Below are 22,636 nucleotides of genomic sequence, written 5' to 3' on the forward strand. Positions count from 1 at the left end.
GCGCTTACACACAAACAAGAAAAGTTATTGGTTTAAATTAATATACAGGTGCTGCCTTCTGTTGTCTACTTACAGAATTATTTCTAAGAGAAGCAGTAGAAAACCTTAGAGCCGTTAGGATCACGGTTTGGAGAAGATGAGGCACTTCACTGGCCAAACAAGCAGAAAAGAAGCAAACTGGTATTGCTCTGATGGCAACATGTCTCCCTGCATGCCACAACAGTTCAACTTTTAAATAGAAAAGCCAATTACGTGTGATATTGCTCAAGAACTCACCACACACTTTTTTAAAAGGGTAATTATACTTTTTGCCATCATTACAGTACAGTTTGTAATATATGAAAGAACTAAAATAAATTTGTAAAATTAACTTGAACCTCAGTCTTTTTTAGTGTGTGTTACCCTTTAAGTTATATTGAAAACAAACTTACCAGTAAAACTTTACATAATGTTGTAAATGACTAGTCCTCAAAAGTGTTAATGTTTTGTATAAAGGTCATAAGCTCTGTGATTTACGAAATCCACTGCACATTCTCTCTCACGTAACATAATTCACCTTGCCTAAAAGGAAATGCTTCTCAAACAACCATTCACAATATTTTCCCATGACCTATTAGAAGTGTTAACAGTTGTGAAGTCATGCTCATCAAAAGAAGTTTGTTGTTTTGAAGTATTGCACAGTCTTCATCCTAAAGCCTTTGACATATTTGCTATCAAAAGATTTTTGTGTGTGCAATGTGTTTTGTTGTTAATGGTACAAATTCTTTGCAACTAAAGTTTTATTTTGACGCTATATTCTCCTTTATGTCTTATTGCTGCAATACGGGCTAAAGTAAAATTCTTTTGTTGGAGTATCAGTTCCTGCAAAAAATCGAAAGTGGAACGCTGAAAGAATTGCAGAACACTAAAAAGTTTCTGGTTTTTTTCTGGATGAAAAATTCCCAGATTTCCCAGAGCATATACACCCTGTCACAACTATGGAAAAGACAACTTGGCTTACTGCAAGTTAGGTAATGAATAACTGAGGCTGCACCCCCAGAGAGACTCCTACTGGCACTCATGTGAACTGGCATCTTAATACTGGTGCCAAAGTACACTTTAAGTTTCAAAAATGTTGGGTTCAGGATGGGGAGATCTTGCACAGATAACATATTTGGCTTAAAACAGATACTGGAGAGGAGAAAATGTTGATTATGTAACAGTTTTTGATGTGGTAGATAGGGAGCACTTACGGAGCATAAAGAAAGAGAATGGATACCCCATAACACTTGATCCAAGATATATACGTAAAGACAAAAATTGTTTTAGATCTGCAGTATAAGTTAATTGAAGAAATTATGATTAATCAATGAGTATGCCTTTTCATCATTTTTGTATTGGTGACATTCACTTTCAATACAACAATCTTGGCTTCATGTCCAAGGTCCTGCAGCTTTCCTCCCATGTCAATATGTTTCTGCGAGAGGTGGTAAATGTTTCTGAAAAACACACCATCATCCAGTCACTCAGTCCATCCTTATTGTATCCTTTCTTCTTGTTCTCCTCCTCCTCCTCTGCCATTTTTCTCATAACCTCATCCAGTACAAGTAAAAAGATAGATGGAGATAAAGAATCAAACTCTAGACTCAACTGGCAAGGGCTCCATAACTTTACCCTCATGGATGATTCAGCATTTTTAGTTATTGTAAGTCTCTTTGATAACCTTTAGAATCTTTTCTGGTATTGTATACTGGTTAGCCCACCCGGCTTGCAGTGTTGTCTAACAAGCTGCTTCCCGAGTGGGAAGGTGTACCAGTCCCCGGCACGAATCCGCCCGGAGGATGTGTCACGGTCCGGTGTGCCCGCCAGCCTGTGGATGGTTTTTAAGCTGGTTTTCCATCTGTCTTGGCGATTGCGGGCTGCTTCCCCTTATTCTGCTTCAGTTACATTATGTCGGCAATTGCTGCACAAACATTGTCTCCACATACTCGTACACCACAATTACCCTACCACGCAAACATTGGGGTTACACTCCTCTGGTATGAGATGTTCCCGGAGGGGGGCGGGGGTGTCTACTGGGGGTCGAACTGCACTATAACCCTGAGTTCAGTGTGGAGGTGGCAGTGAAGTGGGTGGTCTGCTGTGGCCTGTTATGGGGTTGTGAACCAGTGAAGGCTACAGTGGGGTGAATCCTCCTCGTCATTTCTAAGTCCCCAGTTCAATACACAACACACACAATGCAATGGTTACAGCCTCTCTCCAACACTTTTCAATCTTTGATATATGTACAGCATGGGAAAGAAATCCCCACACCCTCGTAACCCCTGTTTAACATCAAATGTTGCTTCTTACCAATTGTTGGAATTCATGTTAATATGTTTTCAGAGTTGCAGTTGACTTTTAATCAGTAGCCATGGCAAATGTGAGCAGTCATAGTACACTACTGAGTAGCACTTAGTGACAAGTGTGTGGACGCACGAACAACAACACAAAGAGCCCACGACGACACAGATTATGGGAATATTCAAGGAAAGATTTAATAAGAACCCACGACAAAAGGCAATACTTCTGTACTGGGAAAGACGTGCTTTTGGTTTTGGCCGTGTTAAAGACAAACTGCGGAGTGGAAGGTAGAAGACGTGAGGAGGAACAAGTGTCGGAATCACTGCTTCGAATAAACAACCCCCTACGAAGTTAACACACAAATGTGTTTCAGAACTCAGCATGCTGCGGGCAACAATACGAGGTCACACAAAGAAAGACCCTAAGGTCAGACCATTCTGACCAGCATTCATAACTCAGTTAACAGATACAGACCAGAATGAGCACATTTTATCATGCCTTGATTTGTTAATTCAATTTCCAAGCACACTAAACTGTGACAAGGTTATGTTTTCAGATGAATGTACCATTTATCACACCTAACGTGCTAGAAAAATGGTCGTTTGGACCGAAGAGAACCCCTATTACACAGTCGAATTACAAAAGATCTCTTCTCACATCACGAACTGGGGAGTGATGACATCACAATATCTGCTCCGACTGTACTTTTCTGAAGGGACCGTTCATAGTGCAAATTATCTACACGTTTTATGAATGTGATTAATACCTCAGCTTGAGGAAAATGGCCTCCCTCACAGAACACATACGGTTGCAGCAAGACAGAGTGCCTCTTCTCTACACTCTTGCAGTGGGCCAGTTCCTAAATGTATACTTTCCTGGACGACGGATAGGTCGTGGTTCATCAGCAACACCAGCTCCCTTGAAATGGCCATCAAGAAGTCCTGATACCATCAAATCTGACAACTCATCAAGGGAAGTTATTACAGCACACGTGCCTGCCATCATCACGCTACAAATGAAAGAACTGTGCAATGCTGCCGAGGATGTATTTCGCATTATAACACCAGAGATGCTCCAAAATATGCCAAGAAAAACATGGAGGCATAGGGAAATGTGTTTACAGCATGATGGGAAACATACTGATATACCCGTAAGTACTTGTGCTAAAACAAATTAAACCAATTAGCATTTGATATAAGGGGATACAGGGACTTCTCACCTGCTCCTCGCTCTCTGTATCTGTATAATATCTCTCTCTCTCTCTCTCTCTCTCTCTCTCTCTCTCTCTCTCTCTCTCCAACACACACACACACACACACACACACACACACACACACACACACACACACACACCTGTTTTTGAAATAGCCTGTCTGTAGGAACTCTCCCAATGTAGATTCACAACAGGGAGCTATGATACTTACCAGTTAGCGCTAGGTGGCTGCAATTCCTCCGTCCGTAGACGGTCGCCTTCTTGCTGCCGGAGACAGGCGTCGCCTCCACACTGGCGTTAAAGTCCCGTGGTGTCACATTGCAGCACACACAAATGCTGTACTTCACACTGTCGTGGGTGATGGCATACCTGTGGTGAGACAGATGGGACATCAGATTGGGGAACATACAAGCCATCATTACACAATTTGTTTTTGTTCATGGCTGCATTACTAGATAGCAAAGTTACTTAAAGTTGCTAAACATGATAAATTAGTCTTTTATCAGATTTGATTCTGTAAGGAAACGGTTGTGCCCAGCGACTGTATTCATTTCGAGTAGTAAAGGATACCGCAATTGGTCGCAATGATGTTTATTTCATATCTAGTGTGAACTCTACCCCTGACGTGATTAGTCCAGTTGGGACTATGTGCTTATATTAGTCTGCTCACAGTGTTACAACCCTGCATCTGTCTTAGCCTCTTCAACAATTTTCCTTCATTCTGCCCTCTCTAATGGAGTTCTCTACCATCCCCTAACTCTGAGAGATTAATATCTTCTTCCACATCATTTATACACCACTTTCATGACCTTTCTCTCTGTCTTCTTCCAGTTGGCCTACATTCAAAAGCCTCCTAATTGTTTGTCCAGAATCCATCCTGAGGACGTGTCCAAGTCAGGCTATTCTCCTATTATTTATTGTTCATACAACATCAGCTCCTTGTTATGAGGCGATCAAGCTCAGAGTTCGTTCTAGATCTCCAGAAAACAATGTTATCCTGAACTGTCCCATACATCTTGCACAGAACACTGCATTCAAATATCCTGAGCTGCTGCTCATCAACATTCAGGGGTTCATGTATCAGATCCACAGATCACAACTGGCCTGAGCATGACCTTATAAATTTGAAGTTTCAGTTGTCTATTTAAAAAACTACAGGCCAAAAGTTTCTTAAACACACAGAAGTATCTATTGCCACTTAGAATGTGTTGTTTTATTTTAGTTGGCATGGAATTTGTCCTACTAACATTAGATCCCCAATAACCAAAGTTCTGCACATTTTTAAAATTGAAACCAGCTGCTGATAGTTTACTCAAGTTGTTATTTCTCAACTTGGTAAGATTCATGTATTTAGTCTTCTTTTCATTTTCTCTAGATAGTGAGACTTCTTTCAGCTCACATATTGTTCTCTCTAGTGAAGCTCTTCTTCTGATGATAACTGCTGCATCATTAGCACAAGCACATACATACACTACGTGATCAAAAGTGTCCGGACACCCCCAAAAACATACATTTTTCATATTAGGTGCATTGCTGCCAGATACTCCATATCAGTGACATCAGTAGTCTTTAGTCATTGTGAGAGAGCAGAATCAGGGGCTCTAAGGAACTCACAGACTTCGAACGTGGTCAAGTAATTGGGTGTCACTTGTGTCATACGCCTGTATGCAATATTTCCACACTCCTAAACGTCCCTTGGTCCACTGTTTCCGATGTGACAGTGAAGTGGAAACGTGAAGGGACACGTACAGCACAAAAGTGTACAGGCCAATCAAGTCTGTTGACTGACTGAGACCGACGACAGTTGAAGAGGGTCGTAATGTGTAACTATCCGGTCTGTCACACAGGAATTCCAAACTGCATTAGGATCCACTGCAAGTACTATGACAGTTAGGTGGGAGGTGAGAAAACTTGGATTTCATGGTTGAGCGGCTGCTCATAAGCCACATATCATGCCAGTAAATGCCAATGATACCTTGATTGGTGTACAGAGTGTAAACATTTGACAACTGAACAGTGGAAGAATGTTGTGTGGAATGATGAATCACAGTACACAATGTGGCGATCCGATGGCAGGGTGTGGGTACGGCGAACGCCCACTGAACGTCATGTGCCAGTAAGATTCGGAGGCAGTGGTGCTACAGTGCGGTCTGTTTTTCATGGAGGGTGCTTGCACCCCTTGTTTTGCATGGCACTATCACAGCACACCAAGAGATGAATACACTAAACAGATTCAGAAGAATGTAAGCTGCAGTTGGTACTGGGAGATGAAGAAGCTTGTACAAGATAGAGTAGCATGGAGAGCTGCATCAAAACAATCTCAGGACTGAAGACCACAACAACAACAACAACAACAACAACATCACAGCACAGGCCTACACTGATGTTTTAAGCACCTTCTTGCTTCCCACTGTTGATGACTAATTCAGGGATGGTGACTGCATCTTTCAACACGATCAAGCACCTCTTCATAATGCAAGCCCTGTGGCAGAATGGTTGCACGACAATAACACCCCTGTAATGGACTGGCCTGCACAGACTCCTGACCTAAATCCTGCAAAACATCTTTGGGATGTTAGGGATGCCGACATCGTGCCAGGCCTCACCGACCAACGTAGATATTTCTCCTCAGTGCAGCACATCGTGAAGAATGGATTGCCATTCCTCAAGAAACTTGAAACATTGATAGTATGCCTGCAAGAGTGGTAGTTGCCATCAAGGCTACAGGTGGGCCAACACCATACTGAATTCCAGCACTACCGATGGAGGGCGCCGCGAACTCTTAAGTCGTTTTCAGCCAGGCATCCGGATAGTTTTGATCACATAGTGTGTCGTGGTTGACTCTGTGTGTGTGTGTGTGTGTGTGTGTGTAACCAGGTATTTGAAGGTTTTAAATGACTATTCAAGAATCAGATTAAAAAGCAGTGCGGAAAGGGTATTACCTTGTCTGTCTCCTTTACTAATGCTAAACCATTTACTGGGTTCTCCATCCACTCGCGCTGCAGACTTGGCACCAGCCAATGTTGCTTGGATAAGTGAAACATACTTAAATGGTATACCAAGCAGTAGCAAATCATTTTGCATTTCTGCCCTATCAAGACTATCGAAGGCCTGTTTGAAATATACAAAGAGATTGTAAAGCTCAATATTACACTCATTTGCCTTTGCACAAATATCTGATCTGTTGTTGACCCATGATACTGAAATCCCCACTGATATTCTCCATAATCTCTTCTGCATATGGAACTAGCCTGTTGTAAACAATACTTGAAACAATCTTACAGGTAACATTCAGCACAGTAATTCAAAGAATTTCTTATGGATTAGAAAAATTTCTGGGATTGTTCCCAGATTCCATATCAGTTTTTTAAGTTTTTTTCCTTGTTGTTGTTGTTGTTGTTGTTGTTGTCTTCAGTCCATGCTACTCTACCCTGTGCAAGCTTCTTCATCTCCCAGTACCTACTGCAGCCTACATCCTTCTGAATCTGCTTAGTGTATTCATCTCTTGGTCTTCCTCAACGATTTTTACCCTCCACACTGCCCTCCAATGCTAAATTGGTGATCCCTTCTACTATTCAAGTTGTGCCACAAACTTCTCTTCTCCCCAATCCTATTCAATACCTCCTCATTAGTTACGTGAACTACCCATCTAATTTTCAGCATTCTTCTGTAGCACCACATTTGGAAAGCTTCTTTTCTCTTCTTGTCCAAACTATTTATCATCCATGTTTCACTTCCATACGTGGCTACACTCCATACAAATACTTTCAGAAACAACTTTCTGACACTTAAATTTATACTCAATGTTAACAAATTTCTCTTCTTCAGAAACACTTTCCTTGCCATTGCCAGTCTACATTTTATATCCTCTCTACTTCGACCATCATCAATTATTTTGCTCCCCAAATAGCAAAACTCATTTATTACTTTAAGCGCTCCCTTTTCCTAATTGAATTCCCGCAGCATCACCCGATTTAATTCGACTACATTCCATTATTCTCGTTTTGCTTTTGTTGAGTTCATCTTATATCCTCCTTTCACGACATTGTCCAATCTGTTCAGCTGCTCTTCCAAGTCTTTTGCTGTCTCTGACAGAATTACAATGTCATTGGCAAACCTCAAAATTTTTATTTCTTCTCCGTGGATTTTAATAACTACTCTGAATTTTTCTTTTGTTTCCTACTGCTTGCTCAATATACAGATTGAATAACATCGAGGAGAGGCTACAACCCTGTCTCACTCCCTTCCCAACCTCTGCTTCCCTTTCATGTCCCTCGACTCTGCCATCTGGTTTTTGTACAAATTGTAAACAGCCTTTCGCTCCCTGTATTTTACCCCTGCCACCTTCAGAATTTGAAAGAGAGTATTCCAGTCAACACTGTCAAAAGCTTTCTCAAAGTCTACAAATGCTAGAAATGTAGGTTTGCCTTTCTTTAATCTAAGATGAGTCGTAGTGTCAATATGGCCTCACGTGTTCCCATATTTCTATAGAATCCAAACTGATCTTCCCCGAGGTCAGCTTTTACCAGTTTTTCCATTTGTGACTTATTAAACTGATAGTTCGGTGATTTTCATATCTGTCAACACCTGCTTTCTTTGGGATTGGAATTATTATATTCTTCTTGAAGCCTGAGGGTATTTGGCCTGTCTCATACATTTTGCTCAACAGATGGTAGAGTTTTGTCAGGACTGGCTCTCCAAAGGCTGTCAGTAGTTCTAATGGAATGTTGTCTACTCCCAGGGCCTTGTTTCCACTTAGGTCTTTCAGTGCTCTATCAAACTCTTCACACAGTATCATATCTCCCATTTCATCTTCATCACATCCTCTTCTATTTCTATAACATTGCCCTCATGTACATCGCCCTTGTATAGACCCTCTATGTACCCCTTCCACCTTTCTGGTTTCCCTTCTTTGCTTAGAACTGGGTTTCCATCTGAGCTCTTGATATTCATAAAAGTGGTTTTCTTTTCTCCAAAGGTCTCTTTAATTTTCCTGTAGGCAGTATCTATCTTACCGCTAGTGAGATAAGCCTCTACATCCTTACATTTGTCCTCTAGCAATGCCTGCTTAGCCATTTTGCACTTCCTGTCAATCTCATTTTTGAGACGTTTGTATTCCTTTTTGCCTGCTTCATTTACTGCATTTTTATATTTTCTCCTTTTGTCAATTAAATTCAATATGTTGTTTTGCTTATAGAGACTAATTCACCATTTTTAACAGTTCTGCTGTTATTCCATCAGTTTCTGGTGCTTTGCAGTTTTTTAGATACTGCACTATGTTCTGTACCTCCTCTAATGTGGATCCTTCTATCAGTGGACCTTCAGTTTAGTAGAGTAGCTGCACATTTCTGCTAGGATTGTCGAAAAGTATTCTATATATCTATCAAAATCATCTTGTTTATCTGTCACAAATCCTCCTCTTTCCCTTACATGCTGTTATTTTCTGTTTATATTCTTGAGTTACTTCTATAATTTTATTACAAAACTTTCTGCTGTCGTTCCTTGATAGTGCTCTTCCATCTCCTCTACCTTTCTCCTTTTGGCTTCCACTATTTTTCCTACACACATATGCTGCATCTATTCTCTTTCCATTATATAATGCCTGATTTGATCTTGTATTTTGCTGTAAGCATTTCAGTCTTGCTTACTTTTTCTGTTCACCAGCTGTCTCCATTCATCATACCTGTCTTCATGCATTAGTCTCCTTCTTTAGCTCAGTACTTCATGTGCTGTTGTCAGAATGGCATTTTTAATTGAGTTCCATTCTTTGCCTATATGGTCTTCCCAATCTTTTGTTTGTAGCTCCTGTCTCAATCTGTTCTGACACCCTTTCAGTTGTTCTACATTCCATTTCTTTACACTGGAACTTCAGGGTGACACACGGGAGACGGACGGTTTTTAATGAAATAATACTCAGCCAACTTTAAAATTAATGCATGTTTATTTACACAAAATAAAAGCTCATTATTTGCCATTTTAGTTAAAATTATCTGTGAAAAATAATGTCCTCAAGGTGACATCCATCATTTCGAATGCAGGACTCTAGTTTCTCCTCAAAATCCTCCATCACACGGACTAAAATCTCTGCAGGGATGGCAGCAATTTCTTGAATGACTGCATTCTTCAACTCGACCAAATTTCATGGTTTGTGGTTATAGACACAGTTCTTAAGGTACCCTACAGAAAAAGGCCACATACTGACAAGTCGGGAGACCTGGGAGGCCAAGGAATATTGAGATAATGCGGCCAGGAAACGTGCGTGTAAGAAATGTCATTGAAGTGTTTGCGGTGTGCAATGTTGCCCCATCCTGCTTGAACCAAATGCGTTTTAAAGGGATTTGTTGTCTTCTTATTTCTGGTTTCAAGAATGTTTCAAGCATACGAATGTAACGAACCGAATTAACAGTAACTGTGGCCCTGTTCTCTTTAATAATAATAATAATAATAATAATAATAATAATAATAGTAATAATAATAAAAAGGTCCAATAATGCCAACAGAGCCAAAAGCAAGCCAGACTGTTACTTTTCTGAGTGAAGAGGACGCCGGTGGATAATGTGTGGATGCACTGGAGCCCAGTAATGTAGGTTTTGCTTATTCACAGTCCCGTTTAAATGAAAATGAGCTTCATCGTTCATCAATAAAATTTCACTTTCATTTGATGCCAAAATCACTTGCATTCTGTAAGCGAAGTCTTCTCGTACTGCAAAATCAGTTTCCTTAAGTTGTTGGACCATGTGGACTGACATTAAACCGCGCACGAAACAATCGCTGCGTAGCAATGATGGACTCACATCTTTTCACAAAACTATCCTAGACAAACACTCGATGTTGCAAGTCCCACTGCTCCGTAGTGACTGAGTAAATGAAATGTCGTCTTGTGTGGATCAGAACTATCCCCACCACGACCACCTCCCACCACCGCGCCCTCAGTACTAAGCAGTTCAAAACCGTCCGTCTCCTGTGTGTCACCCTGTGTTTCCTTTGACAGTCATAGCAAGTTTCTGCCACATTTTGGTTCAAACTAATGATCAGAATCTGAATTATCTCCTCTGAAAGAGCACAAATTTTTCACATCAGATGCCCTCTTTGATACCAGTATATGGTCTATTTGGTTTGTTCATTTATTCTCGGTATTTTCCAGGTCCCTTTGTAGATATTTTTCCTTGGGAAACAGGTACTTACTGGCTTTAATCTATTCACAGAAGCAAACTGGGCAACCCTCAGACCATTATTACTACTTTAATCCTGCAGACTTTCCTTGTCAAATGTGCTTCTGAAAACCTCTTCTTTGCCGAGTTTGGCATAACAGTCATCAACGTCTATTTTGGAGTCATATATAGGTATTCTACCACAGACCACCTTCAGATGACCACAGAAATCATCTGCCATGAGTAGTCCATGTTTTAACTTACATTTATTGCAGTGATGATGGCCACACAGTGATCAAAATCTAGGTATGCAATGAAGATAATTTGAGACTGATTTCTGTTCCCTTTACTACTTGAATTAGTCCTCTGACACTAATCTTGGTATAAATCGCCTTTTCTTTTATCTCATATTTATCTCTTCTAGATGAAGGTCCACTTTCTGAAGGATTTGGCAAATTTTATTTTATAATTTAAATCCATGGCCAGGCTCACAAATTTAACTACAAGCTAAATGCCGTATTCACTCAAATCTAAGCCGCACCTGAAATTTGAGACTCAAAATTCAAGGGGAGAAAAAACTTTTAGACTGCACCTCCAAATCGAAACAAAGTTGGTCCATTGTAACATGAGACACAATTTAGTTCGAATGGATGAAGATACAGCTACAGTAGTTTGGTTCGAGTCGTAAGCTTAACAGTTAAGCTTTACCAAGTAGCCACTGCTGTGTGTCAAACACTCCGTCCTCATTTGTATGGGTACCTTTCCCTTTTCATGTGCTTTGTCTGGTTTGAATCAACTGCTTTTTTTGCTTTGATATGATAAGTGCCGTTCTCTTTGTTATAGGTGTTTACGTCACTCTAAATTGAAAATGCATTGTTTGTCGCATTCTGATGATGAGTGTTTACGACCTGTTGCCATTCGGCATGGCTTGCTTTTGTGCGCGCTACCGCAGCTTACAATTTAAAAAAGAGAGGAATTGCCTCATTAGCGAAACAATGGCGAGAGACTGCTATTTGTTGTTACTTACACTGCTGCTTTCTTCGATAATGATCCACAAGAACCAAATAATAGACTGCGTATGATAGACGATGTTCTGAACAAAAGTTTAGCAAAAATTTTTCTCCGTTTGGAAATCTTTGCTGATGCTTCTTTAGTACATTACATTCTGCACAGAAATTAAAGTTATCTTAGATTTAAAAATCTAGTCAGTTGTCGTGCTTCATTTCTGACTGTATCACTATTCAGCAAAAGAATAATACGAATATAAACATGACATGATATGTATATTCTTACGTGTTTGCTGTTGTCTCACTCTAGTTTCACAGTTCATTAAGCAGGCAGGATTTAAATGAGATAGCAGCAAACACGAAAGAATACACGGCATAATGTTTACATTCTTCTACCTTTTCTTTTAATTTATTTACTGACGCAGAGTTTTTGGCGCCAGTATCTATCTTTGTGCCTGCAAAGCATGCCTGTGTAGTGCTACATATATATTCGACGGCAGAAGTTAGTTGTGGCGGCACCTACAACATTTTTTAGAACTTCCGTTTATTTTGCACTCGATTCTAAGCCGCAAGCGGATTACAAAAACCGGGAAAAAAGTGCGGCTTAGATTTGAGTAAATACGGTATTTGTTTTACTAAAACACGCGAGCCAGTGGTGTTTACACAAGAGGAGAAGTTGCCCACAAAATGATTTCAAATTACAGGGGAGATGTTCAATAAGTAATAGAACACATTTTTTTCTGATGGCCGGCTGGTTTTATTCAGGATTCCAACACGCCATATTATTCCCCACTCTTTTGGATACAAAACCCTGCTTTTCAAAATAACCTCTGTTCTATGTGACAGTCTTACGCCACCTTACTGGGAAGGCCTGTACGTCCACACGATACCACCCTTCTGGTCAATATCAGAGCAGACATCTAGCTGCTTCAATAACTCCCCACCATCCACATACTGCTTCTCGTAGAGCGCGTTCCTTCATCGGGCCGGACAGGTCGGAAAGTGCGAGCTCCACGCTGTAGGGTGGATGAGGAAGAGGTTCTTCGAGCTCCTCTCAGGTAAATAGACTTGAGTAACGCATTGCACTCTCACGGAAAAGGAGGTCATTTGCATTTTTGTGGCGACAAACACACTGAAGCTGCTTCTTCAATTTCCTGAGGGAAGCACAATACACTTTGGAGCTGATTGTTAAACCACGAGGGAGGACATTAAGCAGAATAACCCCTTTTCAGAGTCCCAGAAGACCGATGCCACGACTTTATACCACCTCAGGGTGCGACTCAGAACTTTTTCTTACGAGGAGAGGTTCTGTGGCAAAACTCCAAGCATTGGCATTTTGTTTCCAGATGAAAGTCGTGAACCCACGTTTCATTGCCTGTGATGATGCTTCACAAAAAATTTGCCACAGACAAGCTATTCTGCACAGCTGATCCCCCGTCAACAGACACCTCACCTGACAACTCACTGCCTCTTTTTTTTTTTTTTTTCTCCCCCCTCCCCCCCCCTCTCTCTCTCCCCATCCTGGGGTCCCTGTAAATATTTCACAACTGCCAACATATATCAGAAAAGCTCTGGTTACCTGCCAAGTGACAGATCTCTGCTCTGAATGCACTTCCGTTACAGACGCCAATTCGAAGGCAACGTATAGCACTGCCACCTGTCTGAACTTCGTGCAAATATAAGGCTGCAGCAGGAATATTTCACAATGTCCCACAACAAATTCCATATTTTTTTTCAACCAAAATTGTCTGAGAAAATAACTATGTTGCATTACTTACTGAACACTCCTCGTATTTTCAATCTGCCAGACATTTTATGTAACTGGGCAAATGATCACAGACTGCCTGCTTTCTGAACTCCTGCATTACCTACTAACAGTTTTGTTAATGTGCAGTTTTCCCTTCTGGTGTTTTGGCTGAGGACACTACTATTCTTCTGTGATGGATTAATTATGACAAATTTCGTCAGTGGATATCTAAATCTCCATCTAGTGCCTTGTTCAGCCATTCAGTACTGACTGGAGGTCGTGTCATCATCTGTATACGGCACAGCTTAAATGCGGTACACAGGGGAATGGAGTCAGCACACCACTCTCCCAGCTGTTGTCAGCTTCTCATACCTTGTAGCCACTGCTTCTCACTGAAGTAGCTGCTCAAATAGCATCACGAGGCTGGCAACGGGACGGTTCACGGTAGGGAGCTTAGCGAAGTGAGCAATGAATGTAGGTGATATCCTAAATGAGATACTTCCTAACCAAGAAGCGCTGAGATAATCAATAAAGAAGTGAGGGATGACTGGCAGACACAATGGGATCTGATAAAGATATCAAAAGGAATACAACTGGCCAGCTGCAACCTAAAATAGCGCCATCCCATCGGTTTCCTGATTAGAATAGGACCATATGATTCATAACAACAATTACGCACAGGCACTTCAATTGTGCCAAACTCCCAACTCACCTACTCCGAATAGGACTGAAGGAAACTCAATTATGTGATTTATGTGAATGAAAGAAGAGACGTGAATCATCTACTGATCTTGGGTACTGGATACTGGATAGCAAAAATCCTTTATCAGTGCATTGGTTAATACAAAGATTCCTCTTCCAACATCAGGAGCAGTGTTGTCAAACCACAAAAATTTGCAGCAGTTTTAAATGTTATGTTCGAACACTCAGAAACATGTGACCTCACAATCTAGACACACTGTGTACATGATGTGTGGATTTATGTTAGTTAATGTTTTCTTTTTTTATTTTATTATTGTCATATAATTACTTTACGAGTAGGTTACAGTGGTGACAGGTATCAATGAATTTTTCACACCCTAAATATTTTTTATGAACAATAATTCAAAAAGTGTATAGTAGAATAACCATTACAAAAGATAATTAGTAAATCGATGGATGACTGTTTGATGATCAAATGCCAAATAATAAAAAAGAAAGAAAAACAAATAAAAATTAAAAAATAAGTAAAAATCAAAAAAGGAGGCAGTTGTATGGTACAACATTTGGGTCATCAATTTTGATCAAGTTTTGCAAAAACTTTATATTTTGCAAATAAAGGGGCATATATTTCTTTTTTTTTTGCAAGACACTCCCTAGTTTTTGAAAAAAATCAAGGTCTAAGTTGAAACTTCCTGGCAGATTAAAACTGTGTGCCCAACCGAGACTCGAACTCGGGACCTTTGCCTTTCGCGGGCAAGTGCTCTACCATCTGAGCTACCGAAGCACGACTCACGCCCGGTACTCACAGCTTTACATCTGCCAGTATCCGTCTCCTACCTTCCAAACCTTACAGCTGTGAGTACCGGGCGTGAGTCGTGTCTTGGTAGCTCAGATGGTAGAGCACTTGCCCGCGAAAGGCAAAGGTCCCAAGTTCGAGTCTCGGTCTGCCAGGAAGTTTCATATCAGCGCACACTCCGCTGCAGAGTGAGAATCTCATTCTGGAAGGTCTAAGTTGATGGCAGAAAATCATATTTTCAATGCCATATATTGAAATATCATCTAAAAAAAATTTTTGTTAATGTAATATGGGGCCCAAAGTTAACAATGTTCGAATAATTAATGTTTTTGTGTTTCCATGCTGTTACTGGGGTGCCCGTCATTTTAGGCGTCTAGCAGAGCAACTGTGCGCAACACACGAACAAAATATCTTCGCACTGACATATTGTTTGTTTAAAACATACCTGATTCAAGTCACAGAAACCGATCAATCTAATTTTGTAATTCTCTGCTCTGCTGTGATGTAACATGGTTTTGCAGTCATCCAATCAAATTGTTCACCTGTCCGAAAAAGTAAATGTCACACAGTTGACAAAGTGTGATACATTTCGGGGTATCACTGTCATGAACAGGTCGGCTGAGCATTATCAACTACGAAAGTCCTATTCTAGCCCGTCACGTATCACGATGAAAATATCTGTCAATACATTTTACAAGGTGAATTACCTAAAACTTGCACCGCAAATATGGCGGAAATGGAAAGAGCTATTGATTTTGGTTTTCACAAAATGGACTGGTAGTCATGGGTTCATGTTGTAAGCCAGTCAACAGATTGTAATAATACTTAGAAAGTGCATTTATGTGCAAAGACACAGTTTTGTTAATGGAACAATGCCTATTGACATTAACAAACTAAAAGTAGGGTAAACTACAATGTCAGTGGTGTTTGTTGCACAATTCTACTGCGAGTCGTTTACGAGATTTCGTATTTTGAAAAGTTTCCATGTTGACACTTGTTTGTGCCATTCAACCTGTGCAGTTGCTAGATACGATGTTGTGTTTGCCTACAGTGTGCTTGCGTTTTCCTTAAGTGCACTGCGACTTACTAGTCAGTCCGAGCAGTTGGTCACGAGTAGCTGATGGGATTTACCAACGCAGAAAAAGCCGACATACTCATGAGATATGGGGAATGTAGGAAGAATATAGTTCATTCTTGTATGGTGTATGCAGCAAGATATCCCAATAGATGTCAACCATAACGACAATTATTTAATAACCTCTTCAACCAGGTACGTGAAAGTGTATAGTAGACAACATAACAGAAGGAAACAAGTGACGGCAGAAGAGGGGGGGAAATTAATGTTCTTGCTACTGTTGCAGTTAATCCGTAGATTAGCTCCCGTGCAATCACAGGAGGAAGAGGCACGAGTCGGGCAAGTGTCCTACGCATTCTTCATTAACATACGTTCCATCCTTATCACAGGAATCATCTTCTGCACATGGTCATTAAGACAGTATACCCCAGATGTATCATGCATCTTGTTTAGTGATGAAGCCACATTTAGCAATTATGGCCAGGTAAACTGCCGAGACATGCACTATTGGTCTTTGAGTCCCCACTGGATTTGTTAGGTGGAACATCAGCATCCACTGAGTGCAAGCGTGTGGTGTGGGATAGTGAACCATCAGTTCATGGGCCTGTTTTTCATAGAAGGAACGCTGAATGTGCATAAGTATCATAGCCTACTAACAGATTATCTTCCACAGATGCTAGGAGACATTCCTCTGCAGACTAGGAGGAACCTGTGTTACAAACATGATTGCTGTCCACCCCATAGTGCACAAAGCACTACAGCACGTGTTCATGAATTGTTTCCAAACCGTAATTTCATAACTAAAGGTGCACATATCCAGAAAAGTTACAGAAAATTTCAGCAAAAGAACAAGAGTGTGCCACAGAATTGTGAAGGACATTTGAGTAGTATCATACTACAACATAATCACAGGTAGTAGCATACAGTGTAATGATATGTATTAGGATTGTGCACAAGTTCATAGTGTTTTCCAGAAGTTTAATAAACACAACACATAAACATAACAGAGACTTTATTCATCAATAATATATTCTCCTTCACTACTTACAACAGTGTGCTAATGACGGGTAACTTTCTGAGTCCCCAATTGTAGAAGTTGCGTGACTTTTACGTGAAGAATTTGCCGAGCTGCGTTCAGAGCACATTTTCATCCAGAAAAGGAGACTCTTGAATTTGTTTGAGAGAGAGTGTGAAAAGTGAAAATCTGAGAGGGTAAAATCAAGTGAATACGGGGGATGCGGAATGGCTTCCCCACCCGACTCACGTATATTGTTTTTGTCAGTCTAGCAGAATACGGGTGGGTGTTATCATGGAGTAGTATCACTTCCTGCAGTCTTCCTGTTCTCAGATTGTGTCTGTAAGATGTCTCAGTTGTTGACAATAAATGTCAGTTGTGACTGTTACACCTAAGGGAAGCAACTCTTATTACACCACACTGTCGCTGTTCCACCAGGTGCATAACATTATCTTTTGAGGATGCGCTCAGGTCAGTGGGGAGTCAGTGCTATGTTTGGGCTTGATCATTTCTTTCTATTCCGTATGTCAGCACGAAGGCACCACTTCTCATCACCAGTAACGGTACAAGATAGGAATGGTCAGTGTTGTTCACGAGCCAGTTGATGATATGCAAGCAAAAATGCACATATGACTTCCCTCTGATTTGTTGTCATTTTGACTTGTAGCATATAGTACCCCCACACCCAATTATTGAACCTTCCTCGCTACATGTGAATGTCACATGATACTGGAATGATCACAGTTCATCAGGGTTGCCAGTTCTCGAGTACACTAAAGTGGATCACTGTGGGTTAATCCGTTTAAACAATCTTCATCATGTGATTCTTCAATTTCTCCAGTCGTATTTTATGACAAAATAAATCTCAGGTGAACAGCCTCGTATGAGTGTGCATAGGACACAACATTTCGGCACTCTACCACATTGCCATCATCAGGTGCATTGATGTACTGACCGGCGGTGGGCTGGCGCCATGTACATATAGGACAATCTCCCTCCCGGCCCACCTGATGATGGCAATGTGGTCGAGTGCCGAAGCATTGTGTTCTATGCGCACTCATACCAGGCTGTTCACCCGAGATTTATTTCGTCAATCTTCATCGTACTCATAGATCTTCCAGATGTGGAGAGTCACTTATGTCAAAACGACCCTCCTCAAAAGGAGAAAACCATTTTTTGCCGTGCTCTGTCCAGTGGCATTATCTGCATACGCAGTGCAAATATTTCTCGCCGTCTCCGCAGCTTTCACCTCTTTTTGACCTCAAACAGAAGAATGTCAGAAATTTCCTGATTTCTCTGATTGTCAAGTCATTTTTCAGCACCCACAGGTTCACTCACTACCTCCAAATGAGAATATGTAAACTCAAATAGCAACAGTACACCACAAATAAAAAATACCAGTTTATAAATAAACTCACAGCAACTGGAACACCAACATGCAAAACAAAAATGCTACAAACTTATGCACCGACCTAATACGAGGGCTATGCCAAAAGTTTTTAGCAGAATGTGCAACACACACACACACACATTTTTCCATCCTCTGAAACCACTTAGAAAATATGTCAGTCCAAGCTTCTTTTGGGATGTCATTTAGTGCACTCTCATATGCTGCAATGGCCTCTTCATCTAATGAAAACCACTGCCATCGAATTTTTTCCTTAGTCTTAGGGAACAGAAAGAAGTCACAGGGGGCCAGGTCAGGTGAATAGGGGTGATGGGGTAACACTCACACTTTTTCCTTCTCCTGAAAGTCCATCGTTCTGGTAGCCCTGTGGGCAGATGCATTGTCGTGATGCAGCAGAAGGTGCCCACTCTTGGACTTTGGATGCTCTGACTTCCATGTGGCGATGGCTTTTGGAAGACAATTGTTCACGTACCATTCAGCATTGACTGTACGACATATGTCCAAGGTCACAGAGGTGAGATGCTTGATCTTTGTGAAAAAAGTTGCCACCGTCTTTTTTCCAGGGCTCTGACTTCATCGAACTTTTGTGGGTGGTTCCTCTCCTGGAAAGCTCCACACAGAAGACTGTCTCTTCGTTTCAGGGTCATAATGGTAGACCCATGTTTCATCACCTGTGATGATATTGTAGGTGTCGTGGGACTTCCCTCCATTGAATTTTTCAAGCATGAAATGACACCAGTCCAATCTGGCATCATTTTGGCTTTGTTAGGGAATGTGGCACCCAACGAGCACATCTCTCAGTAAGGCCTAAGTGACTATGAACAATGGTCTGTGCTGCTGTTGATCCAATATTTAGGGTCCCTTCAATGTCGCAAAATGTAAGATGTGGATCTTCTTTGTTCATTATCCTCACAGCGTCAATGTTTTCAGGAGTCACAGCTATTGCTGGCCGACCGGGCAAGGTTCATCTTCAATTGATGGCCGACCCCTCGAAAACTCACGAAACCAATTTCCAACTGTGGCCCTAGAAGGGGAAGCTTCACCAAAAAACAGCAAAGAACAAAGAAGAATGGCATTCTTCAGCACTTAAACCCATTTTGTAATTGTAAAAAATCATGGTGCGAAAGTCGCGGCGCGACAGCTCCATCCTGCACCATCTCTGACTCAGCACTTTTGCTCTTTCGAATGAAAACAACCCCATTGTCCTCCGCCTTACGGTTTACTGGCTGCTAAAAACTTCCGGCATTGCCCTCGTACATTAATTAATTCAGGAAGTGAAAGATCACTACTTGCCATGAAGATGACACATTAAGCAACTTAACATGTCATCTTTTGGTAAGTAGCAATCTATCTTTACCTACATTGTTGATATTCCAACCTGGAGTTTCCACTGTTTGATATTACTTAATTTCACTAATAAATTTTTATCTTATTATGCACTCAAAAGCTACATTCTTTATGTGACATCCCTTTTATGTATCTATTGGCAGTACTATATGTGTCACTTCCTGGTAATTAATGGTCAAAAGCCTCATACTTTATTAGTACTCTACCTAAATGAATGCAACTTTAAACAGTTACAATGTAATGTGCACAATAAAGAGTTAGAATAAAAGAGTAAAACAATGTCTTATCTGTGTAACGTACTCACCAGCGTCCCACTATCTCCGAAAAGGTTGAGATGTTTGTGTCTGCTGGCAAATCTACATAGCACCCGGGCAGATTGATAGTAGCAGACACACTGCCCCACTGAACCGATGCGGCAATGCACACCGCGGCCACTTTCAGCAGCATCTCAAACATCTGCAATTCAAAACATATACATCACATTCTGTAGCCATACAGAACAAGACATGTTTGTGAAGCTCCCAGGAAAGCACATAATAATAATAATAATAATACAGCAGTTAATAGTGGAGTATCAGACAGGGTTTCGCAGAGGTCGATCTTGCACTGAACAAGTATGGAACTTAAAAACAATTTTGCAAATGAGGAGATGTATAAATACTGTGGTAACTTTTGTCAATTTTAAAAAGGCTTACGATTCAATAGATAGACAAACATTATTCCACACTTAAGAGGCGTTCAGGATTGACAGGAAAACAAGGTCAGCTATCCAATAGGCATTAACAGATACAACGTACAAAGTTAAATTCATTGGAGAAACATCAGAAGCATTTCATATCCATCATACTGGTGTTCACCAAGGAGATGGAATGTCCACCCCCCCCTCCCGCCCCCAATCACCCCTTCTATTTAACATGGTTCTGGAAAAAACTGTGAGGACATGGGAAAAGGAAATACAAGGAATTCAGCTTGGGATTTAAAAAAAATCAGGGTGAAGTGTCCGGCTTTTGCAGACGATCTTGCCATTCTAACGAACAACAGAGAGGAAGCCAAACTTGCATTCGAAAAACTACACTAAATCTCACAGAAAATTGGTGTATAAATCTCCTCATTACTACTCAATACGGGAAAGTGGCGCAAGTTGCCCACTTCAGATATCTGGAAGATAATCCAACCATCAGGACTGAACTCAATAACCAATAAAGATAGAATCTCCAGATTACAAAAAGCATATAAGTTCACTTGGAATCACTATAATAAGAAATGCAAAATTAAGGCATTACAACATAGTAGTTCTACCAGAAGCACTTTACGCTGCAGAAAATACATCACATTAGGGTCATACAAAGATCAGAGAGATTGAAAAGCAGGAAAGAAAAATTCTGAAGAGAATATACGGACCAGTGTTTCGTGAAGGAATTTCAGTGCAGAGGCCAACGACTTACAAAGACATAGAAACAATAACAGACACCAATAGAAAGAGAAGGATGAAATTTTATGGACTTATCAGCAGGATGAATAAAACCAGGCTCACAAGGCAAATCTTTGAGATAGTAAACAAGAGCAAAACCAAGAGAAAGTGGATCACTGAAACAGAAAAAGGCATTAAAGAACTGAGAATCACACATGACAACATAAATAATAGAGAACAGTTTAGAAACATCATAAAGAAACACACACTTAAACGAGCACACACGGAGAACTGAACGGGAAAAAGATGGTCGGAAGAACGCAAGAGAGTCCACTGTTTGTATGCTTTCATACGAGCCCTAATCTCTCTAATCGTACTTTCTTAGCCCTTACACAAAATGTACACTGGCGGCAGTAGAATCTTTCTGCAGTCAGCCTCAAATGCCAGTTCTCCAAATTTTCTCAACAGTGCTCCAAGAAAAGAACATCGCCTCCCTCCAGTGATTCCCATTAGAGTTCCTGAATCATCTCCATAAAACTTGCACCTTGTTCGAACCTACCAATAACAAACCCAGCAGCTCGCCTCTGAATTGCTCGGATGTCTTCCTTCAATCTGACCTGGTACGGATCCCAAACACTCGAGCACTAATAAAGAATAAGTCCCACTCGCATCCTATATGTGGTCTCCTTTACAAGTGAACCACTCTTTCCTCAAATTCTTCCAACAAAGCCAAGTCATCCATTCACCTTCCATGCCACAATTCTCACACACTTGTTCCATTTCGTATTTTTTGCGACATTACGCCTAGATAATTACACAATGTGACTGTGTCATGCAGGACATCAGTACAGCTCTATCCGAACATTATGGGTTTGTTTTTCCTACTTATCCACATTAACTAACACTTTTATAGGTCCAGAGCCAGCTACCATTCATCATACCCGAAATTTTGTCCAAATCATCATATATTATCCTACAGTGACACATCTTTGATACCTTCCCATACACCGTAGCATAACCTGAAAAACCGTGGATTGCTGCCCACCCTGTCTACCAGGTCATTTATCCATATAGAAAAAAACAGTGGTCCTGAAACTTCCTGGCAGATTAAAACTGTGTGCTGGACCAAGACTCAAATTCAGGACCTTTGCCTTTCATAGCAAGTGCTCTACCAACTGAGCGACCCAAGCATGACTCACGCCCCATCCTCACAGCTTTACTTCTGCCAGTACCTCGTATCCTATCTTCCAAACTTTACAGAAACTCTCCTGCAAATCAGGACGGGGCATGAGTCGTACTTGGGTAGCTCAGTTAGTAGAGCAGTTGCCTGCAAAAGGCAAAGGTCCCGAGTTCGAGTCTCGGTCGGGCACACAGTTTTAATCTGCCAGGAAGTTTCATATCGGCACACACTCCGATGCAGAGTGAAAATCACATTCTGGAAA

At 40.9% G+C, this 22,636-nt stretch overlaps 1 protein-coding gene across 3 annotated transcripts in view; it reads right to left on the reverse strand.

Moving 5' to 3' along the window:
- LOC126295110 (cation-dependent mannose-6-phosphate receptor-like) overlaps positions 1–22,636 on the reverse strand; it is a 76,374-nt gene that overhangs the window by 44,630 nt on the left and 9,108 nt on the right. For all 3 annotated transcript variants that reach the window (XM_049987369.1, XM_049987367.1, XM_049987368.1), the window contains exons 2-3: positions 20,088–20,239; positions 3,747–3,904 (exon numbers count right to left, since the gene is read on the reverse strand). In XM_049987369.1, coding sequence (XP_049843326.1) covers positions 3,747–3,904; positions 20,088–20,239 — 310 coding nt within the window. The remainder of the gene's footprint in view (positions 1–3,746; positions 3,905–20,087; positions 20,240–22,636) is intronic.

Source organism: Schistocerca gregaria, chromosome 11, assembly GCF_023897955.1.
Source record: "Schistocerca gregaria isolate iqSchGreg1 chromosome 11, iqSchGreg1.2, whole genome shotgun sequence".
NCBI lineage: Eukaryota > Metazoa > Arthropoda > Insecta > Orthoptera > Acrididae > Schistocerca > Schistocerca gregaria.